Source organism: Neovison vison, chromosome 1, assembly GCF_020171115.1.
Source record: "Neovison vison isolate M4711 chromosome 1, ASM_NN_V1, whole genome shotgun sequence".
NCBI classification, from domain to species: Eukaryota; Metazoa; Chordata; class Mammalia; order Carnivora; family Mustelidae; genus Neogale; species Neogale vison.
The window spans coordinates 29502658-29528893 of NC_058091.1; the positions used below are offsets into that span (position 1 = coordinate 29502658).

The window sequence follows — 26236 nt, forward strand, 5'->3', positions numbered from 1 at the left end:
TGGCAGGGAAGGGTAGTCAAGTTGGTCTACTCATCTAGCTGGAATTCTTGACCTGCTTAACTTTAATTCTTGAGAATATACGGAGTTATAATGCAGTTGATGAAAAAACTTCACCTGTCATTTTGAAAGAATTGGCATTAAATATAAGATAACAGGAAACCAAGAAGTCTTGGTCTCCTGGAGGCACATGAAAAAATATTTTATTCATTTCTCCATAAAAAGTCCTTGCTCAGAGATCCATACCCTGTACCAACTAGAAAACTAGATGAATTCTCCAATAAACTTCGGAAACTATTCACCTTCCCATACCCTACCCCTTGCAGGAACTGAGGAGAAATTGAGTCCAAGTGATTCCAGATTCAGAGAGAATAGGTACCATGTTAAAATTCAGAGGAATAAATTAAAGATTGCATCAGTCAAAAGTAAGTTTTCCAGCCTGTTTTTTCCTTCTTAATTGAGAATGTTAGCTGCCAATCTGTAGGATTTCTTTCAGAAATTATGCAACACAGAGAACAGATACATGGATTTATGTATCTGTCAGACCCTCCAGATAGAAGGCCAGATCCCTCCCAAAACAATCCTTGTGTAATTCACCTATGGCACAGAGCTCCCATTCCCATTTATAGTGCCTTACTCTAAAGTGTGAATTGACATCTGAAAAAATTTGAGTAGAGCCTCTAACATCAAGACAGAAATAAAACAGAAAAATAAAAACACAAATAAAGAAACAAAATAAGAACAGAAAAATCTTAAAAAAAAAAAAAGGAAATATAATGAATCAATGTTACTAAAAGATCAGAATGTCTCAAAGCTCTTCAAAATTGAAAATAGAGGTAAACAGGGGCGCCTGGGTGGCTCAGATGGTTAAGCATCTGCCTTCAGCCCAGGTCATGGTCTCAGGGTCCTGGGATCGAGCCCCGCATCAGGCTCCCTGCTCAGCGGGAAGCTTGCTTCCCCTTCTCTCTCTGCCTGCCTCTCTGCCTACTTGTGATCTCTTTCTCTCTCTCTCTCTCTCTCTCTCGGTCAAATAAACAAATAAAATCTTTTTAAAAAAAAATAGAAGTAAACATAAATAAAGTGCACTAAAAAGAAATGAGGTACCGAGCTCTGAAAGACATGGAAGAATCATAAATGGAATATCAGTAAGTGAAAGAAGCCAACCTGAAAAGACCACATACTGCATGATTCTACTTACATGACATTCTGGAAAAGACAGAACTATGGGGACAATAAAAAGATCAGTGATTGCCAGGAGTTAGGTAAGGGGGTTAACAGGAAAAGCATTATTTTCAGGACAGTGAAAACACACCATATGATACTCATAATGGTGGATACATGTCATTATACATTTGTCCAGATCCACAGAATGTGCAACACCTAGAAAGAATTGAAATGTAAGCTATGTACTTGGGTGATGGTGATGTGTCAGTGAAGGTTCATCAACTGCAACAAATATACCACTGTGGTGGGGGATGTTGATAATGGGAGAGGCTGTGCATGTGTCGGGGCAGGAAGTATATGGGAAATCTCTGTACCTTCCTCTCAATTTTGCTATGAACCTAAAACTGCTCTAAAAAATTGTCTTAAAAATATAAACAGGGACGCCTGGGTGGCTCAGTCGGTTAAGCATCTGATTCTTTAAGCATCTGATTCTTGGTTTGGCTCTGGATTGTGAGACTGAGACTCACAAGGAGCTCCGCTCTGGGTGTGCAGCCTGTTTAAGATTCTCTCTCTCCTTCTGCTCCACTCATGCTCTAAATAAATAAATAAACAAACAAATAAATAAATAAATATTGATTAGTTGATTAAAATCCACGTATACATACTACATATACAGTATGTTATATATATAGTATGTATTATCTATATTTTTATATATTTATATATGTTTTACATATATTTATATGCATATGTTCTTATTTATATATATATACAGTTGAAGGGCTAAAGTTGAGGAACTCTTTCAGAAAATAGAATCTGAAAAAAAAAACCAAGATAAAACAAGATGAAATTATATGATAAAATCAGAGGATTATTATCATCTGGGGAGATTTCAAACAATACCAATGTTTGATGAGCTCAACAATTAAGTTAGAATGTCCCGGTATGGGACCTATGCACCAACATTTAAAACAAAAAATGGGGACGCCTGGGCAGCTCAGTTGGCTTAGTGCCTGAGAGGATCAGGGTCTGGGACTAAATGCCACATCTGGCTCTTTGCTCAGCTGGGGGTCTGAGTCTCCCTCTGCCCTGCTGACCCTCCTACTTGTGCTCTCTGACAAATAAATTTTTTAAAAATCTTTAAAAAAATAAATAAATAAAACAAAAAACCAGAAACTGGTTCTTTGCTAAAAAACTGCTAAAATTTGTAATACTCAGCCCAAACCGGAGGGAGAGAAAAGAGAAAAAGGCAAAGAGGAAATTATTAAATAAATAATATTTTTAAAAATATCTGAGAGCTGAAGAATATGTGTTTCCAGATTGAATTATCCCAGCAAGATACTGGACCAGCGCTGTTGAATAGAAATATAATGTAAGTCACAAATAGGAGTCACATGTGTAATTTAAAATTTTCTAGTAGACACATTAAAAAAAAATTAAACTAACAAGCAAAGTTAATTTTAATAGTATATGTTATTTACCTTAATGTATCCAAAGTATTATATTTCAACATATAATCAATATAAAATTGGGATATTTTCCTTCTTTTTTAAATATCAAATCTTTGAAAGCCAGTGTTTATTCTATACTAACAGCACATCTTTATCCAATCTAGCTAAATTTCAAATGTTCCACATCCACGTGTGACTCTTCGCTACTATAATTGGACAGCATGGATCTAAACTCTAGACAATGTTCAAATATTAATCTTAAAAAGTTCCACACACCAGAGCATATCATTCATGACATTAATTTCAGGAATAAAAAGATGATCCTAAATTACCCATAGGATAGAAAAATACAGTGCACATCCAAAGGATCAGGAGTCTGAATGACCATGCACGTCTGACTGCAAAAGGAAGAGAAGACAAATGGAGCAATGCCTTCCACAGAATTCAACCTGTGATTCTACCCAGGAGGCAGTATTTTTCAGTATACAAATGTCTAAAATGTTTGTCTTTCATATGATCTTTCTCAGAATGCTATTACAGCTCATACTCCAACAAAATTTAAAAAAAAAAATTTTTTTAAATAAGAATCCTAGAATCCAGGAAGTGGGGCTCTAGTAAAGAAGAAAGGCAAATAGAATTTTCAGGATGGTGATGAAATGAAGTCCAGGATGACAAGTGAGTAAGAGGTCTAATGCAGAAGGAGACCAGTTCGCAGCAGAGCCCATGGCTTCAAAGTATGCCTCCAAGGACAAAGAAGAAACTCACTGGTAATCTGATACCTCTGCCTATGCTGAGAAGTTTTTTAAAGCTTGGTAAGAGCATCTGAAAATGAATTAGTGATATTTTCATAGAAAGTTGCAAATTGATTTTTAAAAAATTTAAAGGTTTTATTTATTTATTTGACAGTGAGAGAGAGAGAAAGAGTAAAAGCAGGGGTAGGCGCAGAGGAGAAGCCGACTCCCCACTGAGCAGGGAACCCAATGCAGGGCTCAGTCCCAGGACCCTGAGATCATGATCTGAGTTGAAGGCAGACACTTAACCGACTGAGCCATACAGATGCCCCTAAAAATGTTTTTTTTACCGAGGCCCACCCTGGCCAAAATAAATATATAAAAATCAGTCACAAAGATAGAGGAAAAAATAGTTTCACAAGCATTAATTAGTGGAAAATAAAACTGGTTAAACAGAAAAGGAGAACTATACTAATGAAAAAAATATCAAAAATGTTTCAAGAAAAAAGTCATGAAAATTTAAGAATTTTGTATTCTAGCCATTTTGCCCTGTAATTTACGAAAGAAATGAAAATTAGTAAACATACACTCTTCATCAAAACAGGGAAAAAGTACTTTCTGGCACGAATCAAATAACAGCCCTAAGAATGGCAAAGTTGACATTTTAAAAGACCATAATAAAAGACCATAAAGATTACATTTAGTAGAACTAAGTTAAGTCTAAATTTTTCTCAAGATAGTTAAAGAAATGTGTAGAATTTAAAAAGAATTTTCAGAAAACGCATATTATTTAAATGCATTGTTTAATGACTATTACCTGAATTTCAAAGCCTGGTGCAGTTTGAGAGATGAAAGTTCTGCCTGACTCCACAGCACTCTGCTAACTATAAAGCTATGCTACTTTCATTTAATAAAAAAGGAGGAGGGGCGCCTGGGTGGCTCAGTGGGTTAAGCCTCTGCCTTTGGCCCAGGTCATGATCCTGGGGTCGTGGGATCGAGCTCCGCATGGGGCTCTCTGCTCGGTGGGGAGCCTGCTTCCCTCTCTCTCTCTGCCTGCCTCTCTGCCTACTTGTGAGCTCTATCTGTCAAATAAATAAATAAATAAATAAATAAAAGGAGGAGGAGAAGGAGAAAAATCTTCAAAGCACTTTTCAGAGAAAAATTAGCCCTAATATGAAATTATCATTAAATAATTAAAAATGAAATAAATAAATGGAACATTTAGGTAATAAATAACTAGAAGTTTGACAGCTAAAAAAAAACAACAACAACACACACACCGACAAGAAAAGCAGAGGGAGGAAAACAAGGCAATAGAAAAAAGTCAGTAAAGTGATGAATAGGAAAGAAGGAAATGACTAAATTATAGACATCTTTTAGTAAAAGTAACAATAATAAAATAAGTTCTCTTACTTAACCAACTCTAAGGAAAAAGAAAAACCTTAAAAACACAGAATTTCACATGAGAAAGGGACTCAGCAGAGATTATAAAACTTGTATAACATTGATTCAAACAGAAGTCATAAAATGAATAGGTCAATGGCTATAAAAGAAATTCCAGTATTTCAGAAATCTTTTCAGAAAATATGTAAATAGTGTGGAATTTTCATTTTTAAACTAATATGAAACAAATGATCTCATGATACCCAGTCTGCTTCAGAGCATAGGAAATGCTGTGAAACCAGTTCCAGTCTTCCTAAATGAGGTTAGCGTAACACTGACATAACAAGCTAACAAAATACTCAGATGCTGTTAGCTATGGAGCAGTTACTACCAAACAGTACCTAAAAACAATATAGTAAATAAAACATAGCTATCCACTGAAATGTGTTTCAATCACAACCAATAATAGTTTATTTCTGGAATACAACTGTGATTACAATTCAGAAATTGATTAATATATTCATCAGAATAATAAGTACAACTAGAAAAATTCATGATAATGTGTATAGATGACCCATGTATTCAACAATTCCTGAAAAATAATGAATTTGAAAACTAGGTATGGAAAGTCTTCTTGAGAATAAATCTATTATCATAAAATAAAAAGGAAAAATACCACTAAAATGAGGAAAAAACAGGCTCAGAGAATGAAGTTCTCATCAAATGCAAATAAAAATAAAACAGACAAAAGCAATAAAAATTAGTAAAGGGAGAGATTAAATTTAGGTATCTATAAAAGGTATGATTAAATTCCTAAACAATCAAAGACAATTAATTATAGATCTCTAAATAAATATTTTCACAAAGTGACTTGAGGTAAAGGAAATGTAAAATAAATTATTTTCCTATATATTTGGCATAAAAACATAAAATCACATCATTTGAACTCATAAGTAGGATCCACAAACATGCTATTTTAAAAAATGATCAACAATCTGTCCCCATAAACTCTATGTGATGGATGTTCTTCTGGAATTATGGCATGTCTCCTTTTAAATTTAGCTTATGTATCACTATGTTTTTGTCGCTTTTATGTTGTTATTTTTTTTTGCTGAATCTTCCTGAAACTTTTATTGGAAAGTTAAGAGAAGGTATATCTTTTACAATGGTGACAAAGATAGCTTCCATTATAAACATGTAGTGTGTACTTCGATCAGCAGACAATTCTAATAATTTAATAATTTACACTATAAAAGCAACACCGGAATTTAGAAAATGAATTCTGGTACCAACAGAGTAAATTAAAGATGAAAAATAGAGGACAAGTTTATACAGAATACAAGGTACTTAATGAAGGGAAAGGTTACACTTTGTTCCTTCTGCTTCTGTCTTGCTTTATTTAGATCTGAGCTAGGAACATTGTAAGTAGCTCTTCTAAAGTAACTGTCCAGCCCTTGTGTCCTGCTTGACAGCTGGCATAGGGATGCCTGGCCATCTGCCAGGTAAGAAGCCAGCCATAGTCAAACACCTCCAAGCAGAATAAAGAAGCAATATTCCCATGTTCTGACTTTAAACGGTTCGCATGTTTTCCTCTGAAAATGGTTGTTATTTTATTTACCCTAAATTGCTTCATATATATATACATATAATATAATATAATATAATATAATATATACAGTTATTATTTAAGAAAATTTCACAGAAACATTTATTATGATGGTGAAAAATAATAGAAATTTTTGGAACCTTATTTTTAATCAGCTAACTTTTGGTTAATGAGGATAAAGGAAACTGAATCTTATAATTGGAAGATGATTAAAAATAAAAGATATCTCTATTAAACTTATGGAATAAAATTTAAGTGCTTATTTAGTAGATCATGTTTTATAAAGTACTTTTTAAAGAATCAGAAGTGAAAATTTGTTATACATAAATGATTCATTTATAAGGTATCCATTTGCATTAATTTAAAATGGTATTTTTAAGCCTGATGACATTTAACAAGGATCTAGTGTCATTAACATTTGTAAAGATCAATGACTATTTGGTTTTATATCTTCTTAGACTATCCAAGGTCTGCAGACAATTCAAGCTTGTAATTTTACTTCCTTACCACCCCTGTCCAAACTACATTTTAATTGTTCTAAAATAGTCTCACAATTTTTTTTCTTAGCTATATTAAGGAAGTTTCATAAAATCTAGGTAGTAAACTTTGATCTTAAAGATGGAAAGGGATCATAGATTTAAGAGAATTAGTTTAAGTATTAGCATGTCAATACATGTTAATGATTTATACTGCTGTAAATATTGGGAAAATATGTAGACGTTTAACTGGACAGGCCAACAATATTTTCCAATTCACAGTCACAAGAAATGACCAACAAAAATAAGCAAAAGATTAGCAGAAATAACAGCCCAGTTGATTGTTATTACATAGACAGGACAGTGTTATTTATTTCTTCCCTGAGCCTCTGCCATTCCAGCCTTTGTGCTTTTAAGCTGTAGGGTTAAGAAAGGACTTGCCATTGTCTGAATCCTGGTCTTTCAAATTCCTTCTATTCACTATGGCTCCTAAAGTCTGAGTTCTGCCATCCCTAATTAACATTCATGTCAGAAGCCTAGGGTGCACTCTAGGTTATCACAGTGGGAAGTGAGAATACCAGGAGAAAAAAGTGGAAAAAAACCTAGCAGCTACCATCAGAACAACTTAATATTTTCAAGAAAAGGCAATATTAAGAATGACTGGTTTGTTAGGATCAAAAACTACCGAGAAGAGAATCTCCACATGTGCTTATCTATTTTGTTCTTTTGACTGGAAAACAAACCCCATTTCAATATCTCAAGACTTTATTACAAAGAGACTTTCATATGAACTTCCTGGATAGAAAATGAATAACTCTTAGAATCTGGAACTTGGGTTTTAAAGCACCAACAAAATAGTGTAGAAGACCTGTAGAGCAAAGCTGTACCTTAATAACTTTTTAATACACTGTGTTTATTATTTACCTCTTACTTTTTTTTTTTTTTTTTCAGGATTTAGGTGCAATCTGAGGCAATCTACAAAGTTTCCTTCCCTTTCTTTGTTTATTTTGCAAGATTATCAAGCAACGACATTCTTCTGAATACCTGATTCACACACACACACACACAGATCTTTTAGTACGCTACTGACATAACCACCGCATTCTTAGTTGCAGCAAACTGTGTTTACCTACTTTCAGAAGTACAACTACAGAGAATTTTCATGACATACAAGTATAAATAAATCTAAGCCTTTATTGGCCATAATTATTGTTCCAAGAAAAGTTTCTGTTTTTACTCTGTATCTACAGAAAATCTGCTGGGGAGCGCCTGGGTGGCTCAGTGGGTTAAAGCCTCTGCCTTCAGCTCAGGTCATGATCCCAGAGTCCTGGGATCGAGCCCTGCATTGGGCTCTCTGTTCAGCGGGGAGCCTGCTTCCTCCTCTCTCTCTCTCTGCCTGCTTCTCTGCCTACTTGCAATCTCTGCCTGTCAAATAAATAAATAAAATCTTTAAAAAGAAAAAAAAGAAAAAAAAAAGAAAATCCACTGGAATTTGGGAAGGTAAAAGGACATCTTTCTCCCTGAAATGTAATATAATCATTTAAAATTACAGCAAATCGTATAAAAATAGTGACTCTATAGAAATAATAGTAATATGTTGAATTAACTTTTAAGGAAAGGGTTAGAATTTTACTAGATGTGCTGTTCACCAATATTTCAGGAAAGATACTGATGTCAGAGCAATAGGGTTTAAGGGAAGAGTTGGATTATGATATCATTCATTTGTTTGTAAATATAGATCTGCTACTTAATCTTGCCACTTCCCTGAATTACCTGTTTAGATCAGAGATTTTGGTTGTCCCTGTCTTTATACTGGTATTTGTAGTTTGGCCATTAAATATTTCATTAACTTAATTCCTAAGTGAAGTAGAAAGAGGAAAAGAAAAGAGAAAAAAAAAAAAAAAAAAACCTCAAGCACAAATCAGTCAAATGTGCCATTTCACTGCTCTTCCAGTAAAAGGTTTGATGGGAAAGAAGACTGTACCTATTAGCTAATCTCTAAACTGCATCTCATTTCTGAATCTAATTTATTAGCTCCTTACATGAATAATCAAGGTTTGACTACACCAAAGTTATTGCCAACACCTCCATTCATTGATGACTAAATAGAGCTCACTATCTCCCTTCCCAAAATCCTTATTGTGCTCTGTGACAAGGTTAATGCCCCATCCCTTAGCTTTTAACCTGAAGTCCTCATCTACATTCCTCAGTTGGTTTTGCCCCTCATGTAACCCACCCCCAATAAATCTCATACTAGAGTTTACAATGTTGTCATCTCTTAGTCTTCCCCATAGGTACAACGTCTCTCAAATCAGACTCTACAAATCTCCCATTCCATACTGTCCATGAATAGACCATATCTCACGAGTTCAAAATGTTCCTTGACTCACTTTTTTGTTAAACGGTCTCAGAATAATCCATCTTTTTAAATTTATAATAATAAATAATTTATTATAATATTTATGTATTATTATAGTCACTTATTTTTATATTTTTATAAATATATATTTACATGCATTAAATATATTTATTATTATATTGTATTATAATAATAACCATCTTTTATTATTATTATTGATATCTAAATTGTTAATATGGGGTTTAAAGAGACTGAGGTATCTAAGAAGCAAATCACTGGTTTGAGTGAATAGAAAAGTACTGGAAACATAAACAGTTTGGAAATAGAGGAGGAAGAGGTATGGTAAAGACTGAATTGAAGAAGGAGGTTTGATGCATGCTGAGTTTGATATTGGACATCCACTCAGATCAAAGCTGCTGCTAAAATTGAGATTGTATAATTTTACGTGGCTCTATCACAATAGTATCTTTGACAATGGGAAAACGAGCAAAAATACTGCATTTCCATGTAGTTTGCTGTAGTTAAGCTGAACCAAAGATTCAGATTTCTTTATTCATTCTTCCATACCAAACTTAATACATTGTTCATAATAAAATAAGCTTTGACAAAATTACAGTATTGACAACAATGTTGGCAATGAAAAAGAATATAACAAAAAAATAAAAATACTTGAGAATCTTTATTATGGTGACATTTGTAAAGCAGATTTAATAAAGAAGGATTAAAGAAGCACATATGTGAGTGTACTGGATATTATGTGGTTAAAAAAAAAGGAGAAGCTGGCCCTTTATAAAACCTTTAAAGACTTGACCCTAAGTTTTAAACATTATGCTTTGGGTTGTCTGGCCCCAGTTGGTAGAGCATGCAACTCTTAATCTCAGGGTTGTGAGTTCGAGCTCTACATTCGTTGTTTACTTTAAAATAAAGTCTTTAAAAAAAAAATCACGTCTAATTTCACATTAAAACATAACTTTCGTTCTCTATGGCAGCACCAGCAGTAGCCTTATGTTTATCTAGCTGATGTGGACGTCTAAGAGAATATTAATAGTGATTTGAAATAAAGTGCATTGAGCTATTAAAGGAAGAATGAGAGAGAGAGAAATGTGATGCCAGCAGGATCCCTGAAACAGAAAAAAAATACGGTGAGAAAAGGTTCAGTTGCCTTGAAACAAACCAGTTGCAGGAGTAGGGTCAGAGGAGTCTGAGTTTGAATGAAGCACTCTCATCTCAGACGCGAACACTTAAGTAGTTCTTGAGAGTGGATATTTACTATATCTTTCTTAAATTATTTTGATCTTATTATCTCCACAATACATGTTTAAAACGGCTTAGAAATGGTGGAAGGGTTGCTACAAATGAAAATCTTTGTGAAGCTGCAGTGTCAGGGTTCCCAAGCCCTGATGGTAGCAACTTAAAGAAGAACTACGTGCTTGACAGTCCTTCTGTAACAATGGACAGAGAAGACTCCAAGGGAAAATGTATTGCAGTGGCAGCTACGAAGCCCTAGAAATCTGCTTTTGTTGCTATTATAGAAGAAGCTGCAGAACCATTTAGGGGATGATTCGGTCTCTTCATCTTTTGTATCATAAAACCTTCCCATTGTCCTTGGAAGCTTGCTCCCAGATAAGCCTCCTGTATCTGTGGGCTGCGACAATAAAGCTTTACAAGCCTAAGCAAGTAAACTAGATACTGAACTATATAACCCTCCAGGAAGTACTAGGAACATTTAAAAAATAAAATTTAGAAAAATAAGACTAAGTGGCAGAGGCAAGCACTTTTTTTTTTTAATTCATTGAGTAACCAGGCAGAAAGCACCCATGATAAAATAAGTGATTTTCCTAAAAAAAAAAAAAAAAAAAAAAGAAAGAAAGAAAAAAAATCAAATTTATAGTATTTGTACACTGAAGGGCTACTAGCCACCCTGGGAAAGAACACGTACAGTGACATTTAAGTGTTGGTAATTTTTGATGGACAAAAATCAATTGCTATACAGGGATAGCACAGTGGGAAGCCCTCAACTTATTTAGACAGGCCCCCCAAAAATCTGCTGCAAACCAAGAACTCAGAGGGAAAACAGGCCCTCCCTGTCTGAACTTAAATACCCAGGCACCTGATACTGCCCCCAGCTAACAGTAAGGACAATAGGATCAGATTATAAACTGAAGATAAGAGTACATACTATTCTTTAAAAGTATTCTATGTAAAAATAGATAGATAATTTTAAAAAATAAATAAGAGCACTCTTTGTGCTGTTCAGAATCAGTATTTTTGTGTATTATTTTTGGCAATAGGAATTTATATATTAACATGGTAATGAAATAAATAAAATCCTCATAAATAAAAAGATGATTCTAGGATTACATTTTTAGTTCCATTAATAAAAACAAACACAAAAAGCAAGAGAATTTTAATAGCAACTGAACTTATTTCACTTAGCACAATCTCCTCCAGTCACATCCACATTGATGCAAAAGTTGGGTATTCTGTATGGTGACTAACATAATGTAATTAAAAAAAAAAAAAAAACAAAAACAGTAGCAACTGAACTTGAAATCTGAAGATCAGAGAGATAATATGAAGTATACTAAGGAGAGGACATAAGAAGACTGAAAATTTAGGTCCAGATCTGCAGGTGAAGTTACATAAATTTCTAAATTGTATGATATCATAAATCTTCATTCAAAATTTAAAAAATAAACATTTTTTTAAAATGTTTAAGGCTTCGGGCGCCTGGGTGGCTCAGTGGGTTAAGCCGCTGCCTTCGGCTCAGGTCATGATCTCAGGGTCCTGGGATCGAGGCCCGCATCCGGCTCTCTTCTCAGCAGGGAGCCTGCTTCCTCCTCTCTCTCTGCCTGCCTCTCTGCCTGCTTGTGATCTCTCTCTGTCAAATAAGTAAATAAAATCTTTAAAAAAAATGTTTAAGGCTTCGTAAAATGAATTATTCCATGACAGAACTATATGCTGCACTCATACAAAGTATTGGGCACAGGTTTTGTTGTGAAGGGGAGTAAAAGATATTTATGAACAAGGTCCTTAATCTCAAATCTAAAGAGAAAAAAAATAAGACGGGTCCCCATATTATTTTGAGTGTCTGGAAAAATCTGAAATCATGGTTTAAAAAGGCTGGAAGAAAAACAAGTGCTACATTAAAAGAGGAGAGAAGTGAGAGGTCAAAAATATCCAATGAAGCATAGTCTAATCTTGACCTCTACAGAGGAAAATGTCTAACTGGAGACACCTGTGACAACAATAGTGCTCTAGCATATGTGGGATTTCTGGATGCGAAGTTTTGTGTAGGGGAACAACTCTCAATCAAGATATTATTTTGGTCATTAACTATAGTTGCTAGACTTTTTCAAGGTTGGTCAATGGAGTTTTCATTTCATAGTACTGGTTGTCCAAATTGACTAAACACATTGGTTGAAGTCTCACTACTATACTTTTTGGCTGTGTGCCCATTACAGGTTCTTTCAGCAATCAGGACATGAGCCTTATCAGTTGTAATAGTATTAATAATGGTATCTACCTCCAAAGTTTACTGTGACAATTAACCGAGTAAATACATGAGTAGTGCTTTGAATAGGGTCTAGCACATAGCAGGCATTCAATAAATGTCTGCCATATGTATGTATGTAAGTGTGTGTGTGTGTGTGTGTGTGTGTATTTTTATTTTTATTTTTTTGTAATGGTCTATGTAATCTTATGCTGTAAAGCTAAGAAACAGACCAAGGCACCAGCCCGTCATCCTGGTCTTCTTTCCATTTTGCAAATTTTCCAAGATCCTTCCTGTTTTAGGACTCTTCTTACCCCGTTCTCCCTGCCAAGAACACTCTTCTTCTCTTTCTTCACCTTGCTAATTCCTTCTCAAGCTTCAGGTATCCTGTTGTCTACTCCTCTACAGGGAGGCTTACCTGACTTGTCCTTTCCCTTCTGACTCCCAGTTTAACTCAGGATTATCCTGTAAAAAGCATTAACTCATTTATCTTTTTCTTCTATCCTAATCACAAGGTTTGGGGTGTGTGTGTGTGTGTGTGTGTGTGTGCATGCGCATGTGCGCATGCGTGTAAATTTGTGTGTAATCCTCCCTATGACTCCTTACCATTTTCTAAGCTCCCTGAGGATAGACACTGTGTCTATTTTGTTCATCAAACAAAGCTCATAGCATGTCATCATCTTCCAATACATATTTGTTAAATAAAAGAATGAATAAAAATAAATTCAAGAGAAATGGAACTGATTATGATTAGCATACTGATAATGTCACATCCTAGAATACTTCACTGTTTTTTCTTAAGACACACAATAAATATACTGAACAAGAAGCATAAGTGAAGTTCTCTTTGGTATCTCCACAACTTCTCTTTGTGGAGATATCATTATTCACAACACAGGCAGAATCCCCTCTGAGATTTTTCCAAGAGAGAAAAGAACAAAATAACCAAATATAAATCAAATGATCATAACCTCCTTATAAAATATCAACATCAGTAAATTACATCAAGAATAACACTTAGTAAGGTAACTAATTTCTTAAACTCTGTTCTTTTTTCGAGTGTGGATATTTTATAATCAGAGTAACCAGAAGAAGACTTTTTTCACTAAGTGATATAAAAATAAAATGACTTTCCTTTTAATAAATATCAAATTCACTTAAAGACCAAGAGAAGGACATATTCTAAAACAGAAATAATTTATCTTTCAAAATGTAAGCCTAGTGTATGGCTCCGTAGTTGATCTTACATCTTAGTTATACACAGTCATGATCTGAGCAGTTGTTCTCAATCATTGTAATGGACCAGAATTAACTGTGGAATTTTTTTAAAAAATGAAGATTTCCAAAGTCCAAAGCTCAGAAATACTGTATCAAAAGATATGAAATGTGTTTTGGGTACAAGCGCATTTTTAAAAACTTTATGCCTGGCTTTAATATGAAAATAAGGTTAAATACCACTTGTTTATCAATAGATGCAAAATTGTTCATGATTGAGAAAAATATCTGAATACTTCTTATAAAACAACCCTGAGTCATTAAGATTGAGAAATTATATGCGTTAGTCTTAATCACCTGTTTTGTTTGGACAAGAAGTTTGCACTAACCTTCACAAATGAAAATATTTAAATATAATCATTCAAAAGTTGCTTACTTCTTCTAATTTCCCATTTAATTAAATACTGTTTATCTAATTTAATTTGACAAATATTTGAGTATTTGTTATGTCTAGGGCACTTTTCTCTGACATTGAAATATCAAAAAAGTGCAAAATTTGATCATTGGCCCTATATAGATTCATGTCAAATGGTCACACAGATATATATATCTATATATATATATAGATATATACACACACACATTTTCTAAGCTAAAAAAACAGTGCATAGGAAGCATAGTAAGTGCCATAATAGAGTATTATCATACATAACGTGTACATCTCCCCACCCTTGACACCCTCCATGACAACACACAATTTAATGGAGAGATCAGGGAGTTTCATGGAGTGGTTGTCATTTGAGATGGGTCTGGAAGGATGAATAGGATTCTCACAAGGAAATGGAAAGAACAAGCAAAGTTTTGGAGCCATAAGAAAAGTGATGTGTCTGGGAGTTTGGCTGGATCAGGGAGAACACAGAAAGAAGTGCCAACTATTGAAGACTACAGATGTCTCTTATATAGCACTCATTATGAGCACTGTAGAGACACATATGAGGTAAAAATAGGACACATAATCAGTTCCTGTTCCTCAAAGAAATGTTCAGTGATGTTTGGCGAAATATTGCCACAGGAAGTAAGCAAAGAATAGTGGAATATTAATTCTAAATAATATAAAGTACTGACAAGTACAAAAATATCTCAGAGATGGAGAGAAACATATTACAGACAAAAGGAACAGGACAAACACAATCATGGGAGTGGGTTAACTGAAAGGGAATAATAGGAAACAAGGAAGGAAAGGTGGGAGAAGACAAGATTATAGAAGGTCTTGAACATCAAGGTCAAAATTTGGGGCATCTTTAAATAGTAGGGATTCACTATACTTAAAAAAAGGGAAACAGGAAAACAACCAATCATTATAATGAAGAATGGGGGTGCATTGTGGAGGGAGAAGGATGTCAGCAGTAGAGATGGTCTCTACTGCAATAGTCCTAACATCCATCCAATAGAGATGGTCTCTCTGCAATAGTCCTAAGAAGAGGAAACGCGACCCAGGACATACAGGCAGAAAAAAAGATGTCTTAGCAGCTTGTGTGAGCATTTCAACTGAAGAACAAGGCCAATAAATTGGTGGGTATGAGAGTACCTTTGAAAAAAGAGGGAGATATAAAGAGAATTTAGGAAGTTTGGATATGACGGATAGGGAGCAAGTATTCGCTGAGGTTCTCAGCAAGGGAGTGATTAAAAAATCTCAAAAAACTTCCAACACTGTCATTTCATGATTACCAGCTTTGTTTCATTATCAAGAGTCTTTAACCCAAGCTATTTTATTTTGACATGCCTAAAGATCTGCCATCCCTCATTGTTAATAAAAGGACTAGATTATGAATTCCTCCTGGCTTGATTTGGCATCATAAATCAAATTTAGATTTTATACAAATGCTAAGTGTGTGGTGGTTTGTTCTGAACATTAATCTCACATTCCTATTGACTACCTGGAAAGACACAAGAACTAGCGTTGATAAGTTTATTCTGTCGGAAGAAAGCACTAACTTAATAATATAAGAGCTCCTTGATTATTTTAAAATTAAAATTCCCATTTCAAATGGTATTGTAGTAGTACATAAATATTACTACATGATCTAAAGAAAATATAGAATTATAAGAGGCATATAAATATCCAGTGCATCAGTATTAAGTCTGTTACTGGTGAAAATTTTTCTGGCTTAGAAAAGCACTTGTTATATTTAATTTTATTAAGGAGATAAATAAACTAAAAGTGATTTTCTATGATGAAAACAATTGAAAGCAAGGTTAAAATACAGCTATAATAGAAAAAAAATCCTGAAAAATAAATGGCATGCCCTCTAAAATATATCTGCAGGAGATGAAAGCAGAAGAAAAGTTCACATGCTGTCCCTCATGTAACTTATTTATAATCTGCATCTCAATACATTTTTCAAATCTTAACACTGAAAATTCTTGCATGGAGTTTCCTCAAAAAGTTGAAAATAGAGCTATCCTATGACCCAGCAATTGCACTACTGGGCATTTACCCTAAAGATACAAATGTAGTGATCCAAAGGGTCACGTGCACCTGAATGTTTATAGCAGCAATGTCCACAATAGCCAAACTATGGAAAGAACCTAGATGTCCATCAACAGATGAATGGATAAAGAAGTGGTATATATATACATACATACATACATACATACATACAATGGAATACTATGCAGCCATCAAAAGAAATGAAATCTTGACATTTGCGATGACGCGGATGGAGCTAGAGGGTATTATGCTTAGTGAAATAAGTCAATCAGAGAAAGGCAATTATCATAGATCTCCCTGATAGGAGGAAGTGGAGATGCAATGTGTGGGGCTTGGGGGTAGGAAAAGAATAAATGAAACAAGATGGGATCGGGAGGGAGACAAACCATAAGAGACTCTTAATCTCACAAAACAAACTGAGGGTGGCCAGGGAGAGGGGGTTAGAAAGAGGGTGGTTGGGTTATGGACATTGGGGAGGGTATGTGCTATGGTGAGTTCTGGGAAGTGTGTAAACCTGGCAATTCATAGACCTGTACCCCTGGGGCTAATAATATAATATATATTAATTTAAAAATTTAAAAAATTAATTTAAACAACACATACTGAAAATTCTTCAATGATACCTAATTTTGTAGACATGTCATTACATTATGTTTCAAGTGATACACAAAGCTCTATTTTTAATCAATATAAGCAGCCCAAACATTAATACATCATTAAAAACTAATGTCATAAAACTGTGGCTAGATTAATCTTGACTCCTTTGTTACACAGGAGTTGCTAAATAACTACAAAATACATTCCATTTTATTCTTCCCTGTTCAAATTATAACGTTCTTCTTAATCCACTTCCATGTTTATCTACATTTATCTGAAAAAAAATGGAAAAGCAAATACTTACCAAAATGGTGGTAACGATCAAAGAACGATTGGATAACGAATCTGTGATGTTGGCTGGCTTTCCCTTTTGACTTTCTGTCATATTCAGGCCACTGGCTGGATCCCAAGTTCCAATCTATAAAACAGCATATGGACTTTGTAAATTGTCCATCAGGCACCTGGGAGAAAGTACTGCAGGAGAAAGTTAAGACGGCTAACACTTATTATTCACCTCTGCTGCATTATCTGCTGTCGTTAAAGTAAAGGCTGCTTGTTTTAAGCCTGATTCACTGCTCTGTGAAGTGTGTCCAGTGAAGTGTGACATTAAAGAACAAAATGATCCACCGCACTTCTACAGTCAGTATGGGAGCTTAATTTTCCATTCAAACTTTCATTCACCAAGATAAACCACATTTGATGATACCTTGATAGCTGGCTAGAAACTCATTAGTAGTGCATATCTTTTACTGTAATGGATCTATCTCATCCTCTCATTACAAAGATAACATGCCATGCTAAACAGATGAAGCTCAAAGACAGAGCAAAATCTGGGGATCCAGGATAAATTAATAGGTGAAGGCAAACTTAAGAGCTGCATTGATTTTGGTTTTTTGTTTTTTTTTTTTTTTTTTTGTATGACCTCCGCTAGGGCAAATTCATAACCAGAATTACCTTTGGAGCCTTTATAAATACACCTTTGAGCATTCAAAATACTCCAAGGAAAGATGACAGCACAATCTCATCTGAGCAATGCATTCCAATACTTCCACTTGTATGCTATTTAATATGTACTTTAATTTAACTAATACTCTCTAATAATTCAGCCATATACTTGCAGTGTTCAGACATTTCATACCCCCTTGAACACAGCCTGTGAGACAAGACAGCACACCTCTGGAAGACATATCTAAGCAAAGGATGTCACTGAATGCATACCCTGGGTGGTTTATGTGCTCTGACACCACTGCCCTGTCATATAATGGTGGTCAGCACTGAAGAAGGACAGAGGCAAAAGCAGATTGGAGCCAGTAGTTCTTTTCTCCACCCTCTCAAACCTAGGAGTGATGGATAATAAACTTTGTTTTCCATATCCCTCTAGCCAATTACCCACTATGTTCATTCAAAGGGAAGGAGAACTATCAATTATCTGTTTATCTTTAAAATAAAGCTTTTAAAATAAAGCTTTTATCAATTAAATAATTTTAAAGTGACATTAATTTAGCAGGTAATATTTACCCTGGTCTACCTAAATATGTTAACAAAGGTCTAATACAACTTAAATATTATGATTCTTTTGATTTTTACTTTTTTATATTTCATCACATTTACTCTTTTTGATCCTTTTTTTTCATTTACATAGTTTTCTTAGTAACCTATTAAGATGTCTCTTTCCCTCTGATTGGAGAAGCATAAAAGTAGAAACATTAATAATTTCTGTACTTCATAAGGATAATAGATATGCCATTTTAATAGTTGTATGTAAGTGCAAACCCAAGTATTTTTTTTTTCAAAAATGCATTAACTATATCGGGGATTCCATATAATGTTTTTTTAGTGATGTCTATAAAAAAACCTCTTTGGGCACCTGGGTGGCTCAGTTGGTTAAGCATCTACCTTTAGCTCAGGTCATGATCTCAGGGTACTGGGATCAAGCCCTACAGTCAGGATCCCTGCTCAATGAGGAATCTGCTTCTCCCTCTCCCTCTGCCCTTCCTTCTTGCTCACATTTACTCTCTCTCTCTCTCTCAAATAAGTAAAGAAAATTTTTTTTATAGATTTTATTTATTTATTTATTTATTTAACAGACAAAGATCACAAGCAGGCAGAGAGGCAGGCAGAGAGAGAAGGAGGGGAAGCAGGCTCCCTGCTGAGCAGAGAGCCTGATGCAGGGCTCGATCCCAGGACCCTGGAATCATGACCTGAGCTGAAGGCAGAGGCTTTAACTCACAGAGCCACCCAGGTGCCCCAATAAAGAAAATATTTTTTTAAAAAATAAATACCAGGGTGCCTGGGTGGCTCAGTGGGTTAAGCCGCTGCCTTCGGCTCAGGTCATGATCTCAGGATCCTGGGATCGAGTCCCGCATCGGGCTCTCTGCTCAGCAGGGAGCCTGCTTCTTCCTCTCTCTCTCTCTCTCTGCCTGCCTCTCTGCCTACTTGTGATCTCTGTCTGTCAAATAAATAAATTAAATCTTTAAAAAAAATAATAAAAAATAAATACCTTGTCATATTTTCTTATATTGAGTCTATTTTCCTCTTACCATTAAAAGCTATATACTCTTAATGTTTGTGTTAATACAGGAAAAAGTCAGGTAATACAGTGAGAAAAAAAAATACTGATTTTAGCATTCTCTCCAAAGTATATTATTCACTTTCAATTAAATTTCTTTACTTTAGACAATGACTACCATGATGTCATAAAGACAGAGTCTAATTTTAATTTAGCGCCAAAATGAAAGGCCTTCGGCCGCCAGAAAGGTAACTAACATCCATGCGTGAAGAAAAAGGGCATAAGCCAGAAGTAAGAATTTCTAGGCAAAGGTATGCAGGTTTTAAATTTTACAAAATTTCAAGGCAGAATAACAAGTAATTGCTACAATCCAGACCCTGCTCTTCTCACAGCTGTGTGCCTTGGGGCTGCAGGCTCCCAGAGCAGATGATTTTTTCAAGTTCTTAGTAAGGCATCACTAGGGCTAATAGAGGCCCCATTAGGAACCTGGACAGGGAAGGGCAGAGAGGATACTGCAAAATCTAGAATGCCTGCTGACCTGCTTAAAGTGTTTCAAATGCAAAATCATTAAAAAAAAAACAAAAAAAACAAAACACTGTTGGCTAAACAAGATACATCTGCAGATCAGAGTTTTCAGTGACTGTCACTTTTCTGCTCCCAGTCTATAATTAATACCTACTACACAATTGTCCCCTTAGATTTTCTTTATTTCTTTTTTTTTTTTCACCATTAGCTAAATAGCTAGATTTTTTCAGATGTGTAATTCTACCAGCCAAAGCCCTGGCAAACATCATTGCCCACAGTCATCTGCCTAATGACATCCTCAAGCTTGATCAATTAGTTTTTCAACTTTCTACCCAAATCACTAATATAAAATTATGCCAATTTCATTTACCATCATTCTCCATGATTACTTTTATAAAAAATAACTTAGGTAAATATCCACTCATCTAAATATATTTATCTGGTTTCATTCTCTGTCAGTTGCTTTTCTAGTATTATTTGGCTGGAGGGGTTCCATTTCATAGTATATGAATCAATAATTTTCCGTAATCATAAATATTAAATATCCCCTTTTATAACTTAGATTTCTAAATAGAATATTGTAAAATTTCAGAAATCTTAGTGACATGAAATTTTAAATAAAAAAATTTGTATGATCCCTAGATTTTATGTCTACAGGAAATGTGTAATTCAAAACTTTTTAGCGATTGAGGGCGTCAGAAGTGGGTCTTTTGGTTTGTTTTGTTTTAATCATAAAAGTACCATAAGCTAAGTCAAGACAATCTTTTTTTCTTTTAACCTATTTTCAGAACCATAATTTTTTCATGATATGATTTAATCAAAAATTTACAATACTTTTTTTAGCTCTAAAATGGAATAAAGATATCTAAGTACTCTTGACCTCACAGAGTTGTTTTAAGTAGAGTTATAACTCGCAACAAGATGGTATAAAGGGAATATATCTCAATATTTAAAAAAAGGTCATATATGACAAGCTTACAGCTAATGCTATACTAAATGCTGAAAAGCTAAAAGCCTTTCTTCTAGGTGAGGAACAAAGCAAGGATGACCACTCTTGCCCCTTTTATTCAACACAGTATTGGAAGTCCTCATCATGGCAATTAGGTAAGAAAAAGAAAATAATCTGGATTGGAAAGGAAGAAGTAAAACTCTATTTGCAAATGACATGATATTATATACAGAAAACTCTAAAGATACACACACACACACACACACATACATATTACACAGCCATAAAAAAAGACATCTTGCCATTTGCAACAACACGGATGGACCTAGAAGGTATTATGCTAAGTGAAATAAGTTAGACTGAAAAAGACAAATATCATATGATTTCACTCACATGTGGAATCTTAAAAACAAAATAAATGAATAAAGAAACAAAAAGTAGAATCTGACCGATAAATATTGAGAACAAACTGATGGTTGCCAGAGGTAGAGGGGTAGCAAAATGGGTGAAAGGTACTGGCAGAAACATGCTTCCAGTTATAGAGTGAATAGCTCATAGGTATAAAAGGCACAACATAGAGAATATAATCAATGATATTGTGAGAGTGTTGATGATGACAGGTGGTGGCTACACTTGTGGTGAGCATAACAGAATGTATACAGAAGTTGAAGCACTGTGTTGTACACCTGAAACTAATGTAACATTGAACACCAAGTATACTCAACCCCTCTCCACCCCCCCCAAAAGAAACCTACAAGGCATTAATGAAAGAAATTAAACACAGGGAAATGACAAGATATTCCATGATCATGGCTTAGAAGAATCAATTTTGTTAAAATCCCTATCCTTAATCAATATTCTTAAAATCCCTACTACTTCAAAGGTATTAATAGATTTAATGCAATCCCTATCACAATTCCAATGACACTTTGCAAAGAAATAGAACAAATAACCCTTAAATTTGTATGGAACCACAGATACACACACACATACACACACACACACAGGTCCAAATAGCCCCAAAGCAATCTTGAGAAAAAAGAACAAGGCTGGAGGCATCACACTCCCTGAATTCAAACTATACTACAAAGTTATAATAATTAAAACAGTATTGTATTGGCATAAAAACAGACACATGGATCAATGGAACAAAACAGAGAGTCCAGGAATAAGTATATATAGATATAGATCTAGACATCTATAGATATATCTAGATCTATATCAATATATCTATAGATATAATATATATTATCTATAGATATATATCCAATTAATTTATGACAAAGGAGCCAAGAATATACAACAGGGAAAGTACAGTCTCTTCAATAAGAACTGGAGAGCCACATGCAAAAGAATAAAACTGAGCCACTATCTTACTTCATACATATAAATTAACTCAAAATGGACTAAAGATTGAATTTAAAACCTGAAACCCTAAAACTCCAAGAAGAAAACTTAGGCAATAAGATGCCTGACACAAGACTTGGTGATTTTTTTTTTTTTAATATGATGCCAAAAGCAAAAGCAACAAAAGTAAAATTAATAGATGGGACTAAATCATTTTTAAAAACTTCTGCAAGGCCAAGGAAATCATCAATAAAATTAAAAGGCAACCTACTGACCGAGAGAAGATATTTTGAAATCATACATCTGATAAGAGGTTAATATCCAAAATATACAAAAAACTCATAAACTCAACAGTGAAAAGTAGCCCTATAAACAATTCAAATAAAAATGGGCAAAAAATCTGAACAGTCATTTTTCTAAAGAAGATAGAGAAGTGCCAACAGGTACATGAGAGTATTCTCAACATCATTAATCACCAGCGATATGCAAGTAACAACCACAGTGAGCCCTCTTACACCTGTTAGAGTAGTTATTGTGGAAAAGATGAGAGATTACAAGTATTGGTAAGGATGAGGAGAAAAGGGAAGACTTGGGCACTATTGGTAGGAATATAAATTAGTGTGAAAATTATAGAAAACAGCATGGGGTTCCTCAAAAAATAAAAAAAAAAAAAAACTACTATAGTATCCAGCAATTCCACTCCCGGTTTTTACCCAAAAACAAACATGAAAACAAAACAGCAAATATGACTTGAGAAGATATATATGCCCACATGTTCCCTGCAGCATTATTTATAACATACAAAATACAAAAACAATCTAAGTGTCCATCAATGTATGATTAATTGTGGCATAGATCTGTCCTGATTGAAGAGCTTCAGTGTACTTTTCTAAAGATCTGCATGATGATCACAAGAAACCACTCTGTATATTATGTTTAAAACAATCTTAGCGCATATGGAGTCTCCTTCGTAAGTATTCAAGAAAATATTCCCAATAATTAGTTACCTCCAATCATATGACACATTAAGTATAGTTTGTTTGAAGGGTATTTACCTTTTAGAAGAGAGGACATCCCTGATAGCACTATTTGAAGGTATTGAGAAATGGAAATCATACGGAAGGTATTGACATTAAATTTGGGAGATGAGTTAACTCTCCAATTGATCAAATGTACACTGGTGGAATGTATCTTTTTCCATTAACTAGTATACCCATTCTTTCTAGATAATTTACAAAGTCAGGTTTCAAGCCTATATAGTGTGATGTATAAAAACAGAACCTTTTCAACACCATAGTTGTTTTGCTAAGTGTTGCAAGCAAATTAGAAACTTCCTTCTCTTCAATTACCTCCCCCCTTCCAATGATCAATTTTTAAATGAAAAGTAGAGATAGTTATCTATATTGCTGTCCAATGACAGTATTGTCTAATAATAATTAATTGTTGTTTATTTCCACTGGATCACATTAACAGATCACGTTAGAAGGAATTCACACACGATGCCCCAGAGATAAGCATGAATCATTTCACAGTAATTCTTACCTGCAAGGTATTGCTACCTGAGAGGAAGAATTCATAGTAAAGAACAATTACCTGTGAACTGAGCTACCTTCATGTGTTAAGTAATTTGGCCTGGGAGTACCATGCAGAAACCCCTCAGTTAATTACTTTCCTAAAACTAGCTATCCACCAATTTCCACAGGATCTGGAATTTCATTTGAGAACGCTAGCGTTAATATAAGAACAATAAATCAGTAAGTATATAATGATCTAACAAGAAGGGATGACCAATCCAAACATGAATTTTTTACCTTTAGGATTTTTATTTTTGTCTAAGACAAAGTCAACTCTAAGTATTAGGAAACAGTTAGAAACAGGTGGTAATTTTGATTTTTTAAATAAAATTTGAATCCTTGAATTAACTGTTCTCAAATATAACAATGTGGCAACATTCAATTAATTAAGGGTCATTTTTCCAAGATTAAAAATGTAGTTCAGATATTACTTTAAAATCAAGGCAATGCTGGGGTGCCTGGGTGGCTCAGGCTTTAAGCGGCTGCCTTTGTCTCAGGTCATGATCTCAGGGTCCTCGGATGGATTGAGTCCCACATCGGGCTCCTAGCTCTCTGCTCCCTGCTCCCTGCTCTGCGGGAAGCCTGCTTCTCTCTCTCCCACTTCTCCTGCTCATGTTCCCTCTCTAGCTGTCTCTTTCTGTCATATAAATAAATAAAATCTTAAAAATAAACTAAAAGCAATGCTTTAAAAGTTATATTTAGTATACACGTTTAATTCAAATTCAGGAGTCAAAAGGAAAAAGGCAATATTTGGTATTCTCTGATGGGCCAAAATAGGAAATTGTATGCTCTCAAATTTACTGATTTCCAAACATAATGTCATCTGTAAAGAGCTTTCTTAACTATTTCATCATTGTGAAGGTTAAAAATTATCAAGCAAAATCAGAATTATAAACATACTGACACACACAACCCAAAAATGTCAGTGCAGTTGTAAGACAGGGCATATAATGAATTCTATGTAAGAGTTAGACAAATTAAACGGTTAATACCTCTAAAGAAAAACACTAGGCTTGGATCTGGACTAGGATACATTTTTGCTTTTTAAAAAAGCAAATAACACATTTCTGACTAGTCAACATGACCATTAGCATTGCTTTCCTACAGAGAAGCAAAAGAAATCACAGTTCCTGGGAAAGTTGGGGGTCATTGTTGTCATGGGGACCAGAATACACGTATCAAATGCCATCAAAGAGAGAAAGATTTAAAACTGCTATTCATCCGGTATCTAGAAATCTATCAAAGAAATAGTTCTCACCTATCTAGTGTGGATTTTCACACTTAGATAAATTTTGAAGACTGTAAATTCCATTCAGACACCTTTTTCCTAGGGAGTTAATGAGTGCAGGATTCTACAAGCTAGAGAAAGGTCAATAGTAAAGACTTTTATAGAAATTACCACTTGTTCTAAAAATATGTATGGTCTACAAAAAGTTTTTCAAAAAGCAATTTGAAACATGTTCTGATCCTAGAACATCTATGCTTGTAAACTCAGGCAGGCAGGATTTCACCACTAATTCTCACCCTCTCCATACATTATAAAAATATTTGCGTTTTCTGTAAGAAGCCTATGGATTATTGGTATCAGTTTCTTCTAGTGGGTCCAAATGCTGGCAGTAAATACTCAGAAAAAAAATGACATCAAAAGTTGAAAGGAAGCTTCACTTGAAAGTAAACTATGACAAAGTTATGCTTTAGAAAAGTTTGTGAATATCAATTATCTTGCTTTATATTGTATATATAATTTCTTAACTTTGTAGGAATTGGCAAACATGTATTCCATAAAATTGTTTTTTGTAGTCTCTTTTCTTGTTCAAAACTTCCCCTAAGGATATGTTAGTTAGAAGCTGATTTTATTATAAAAACGTCCCAAGGCGTGTACAGGGAAATGTACTGGTTTTATCCTTCCTTTTTTTTTTTCCAAAATTAATATAATATTAACACACAAAGTCAATTTGTATAAAGACTAATTAGATAATTTCCATTGAGGAGACAGAGAATTCTATTCTCCAAGTTCTATTTTAATATAGGTAACACATTCAAAAAAACTACCGGCAAAGTAACCAAAACAAATAGTTAACTTTGTTGCTAGAAAAAAGATAGGAGAGGTACACAAGAATGATTTTAGTTTAATACCTCTACTTAGAAGTTAATATTCCTAATACAGTAGAAATCCATTTGAGCAGAGACTTTTGTTGTTATTGTTTTTGGAAAGCACATGACATATCTAAGTGGTCGCAAAACGCATTTGGTAAGAAAACTCAATCATGTGGTAGGAATATGTGATTTTATTATTATTTTATTTATTTTTATTCAGGTATAATTAATATATAGTGTTATATTAGTTTCAGATGTATAAGTTATTTTAT

At 34.3% G+C, this 26236-nt stretch overlaps 1 protein-coding gene across 4 annotated transcripts in view; it reads right to left on the reverse strand.

Moving 5' to 3' along the window:
* GRIK2 (glutamate ionotropic receptor kainate type subunit 2) overlaps nucleotides 1-26236 on the reverse strand; it is a 641671-nt gene that overhangs the window by 219876 nt on the left and 395559 nt on the right. For all 4 annotated transcript variants that reach the window (XM_044244958.1, XM_044244987.1, XM_044244968.1 and 1 more), the window contains exon 9: nucleotides 17268-17381. In XM_044244958.1, coding sequence (XP_044100893.1) covers nucleotides 17268-17381 — 114 coding nt within the window. The remainder of the gene's footprint in view (nucleotides 1-17267; nucleotides 17382-26236) is intronic.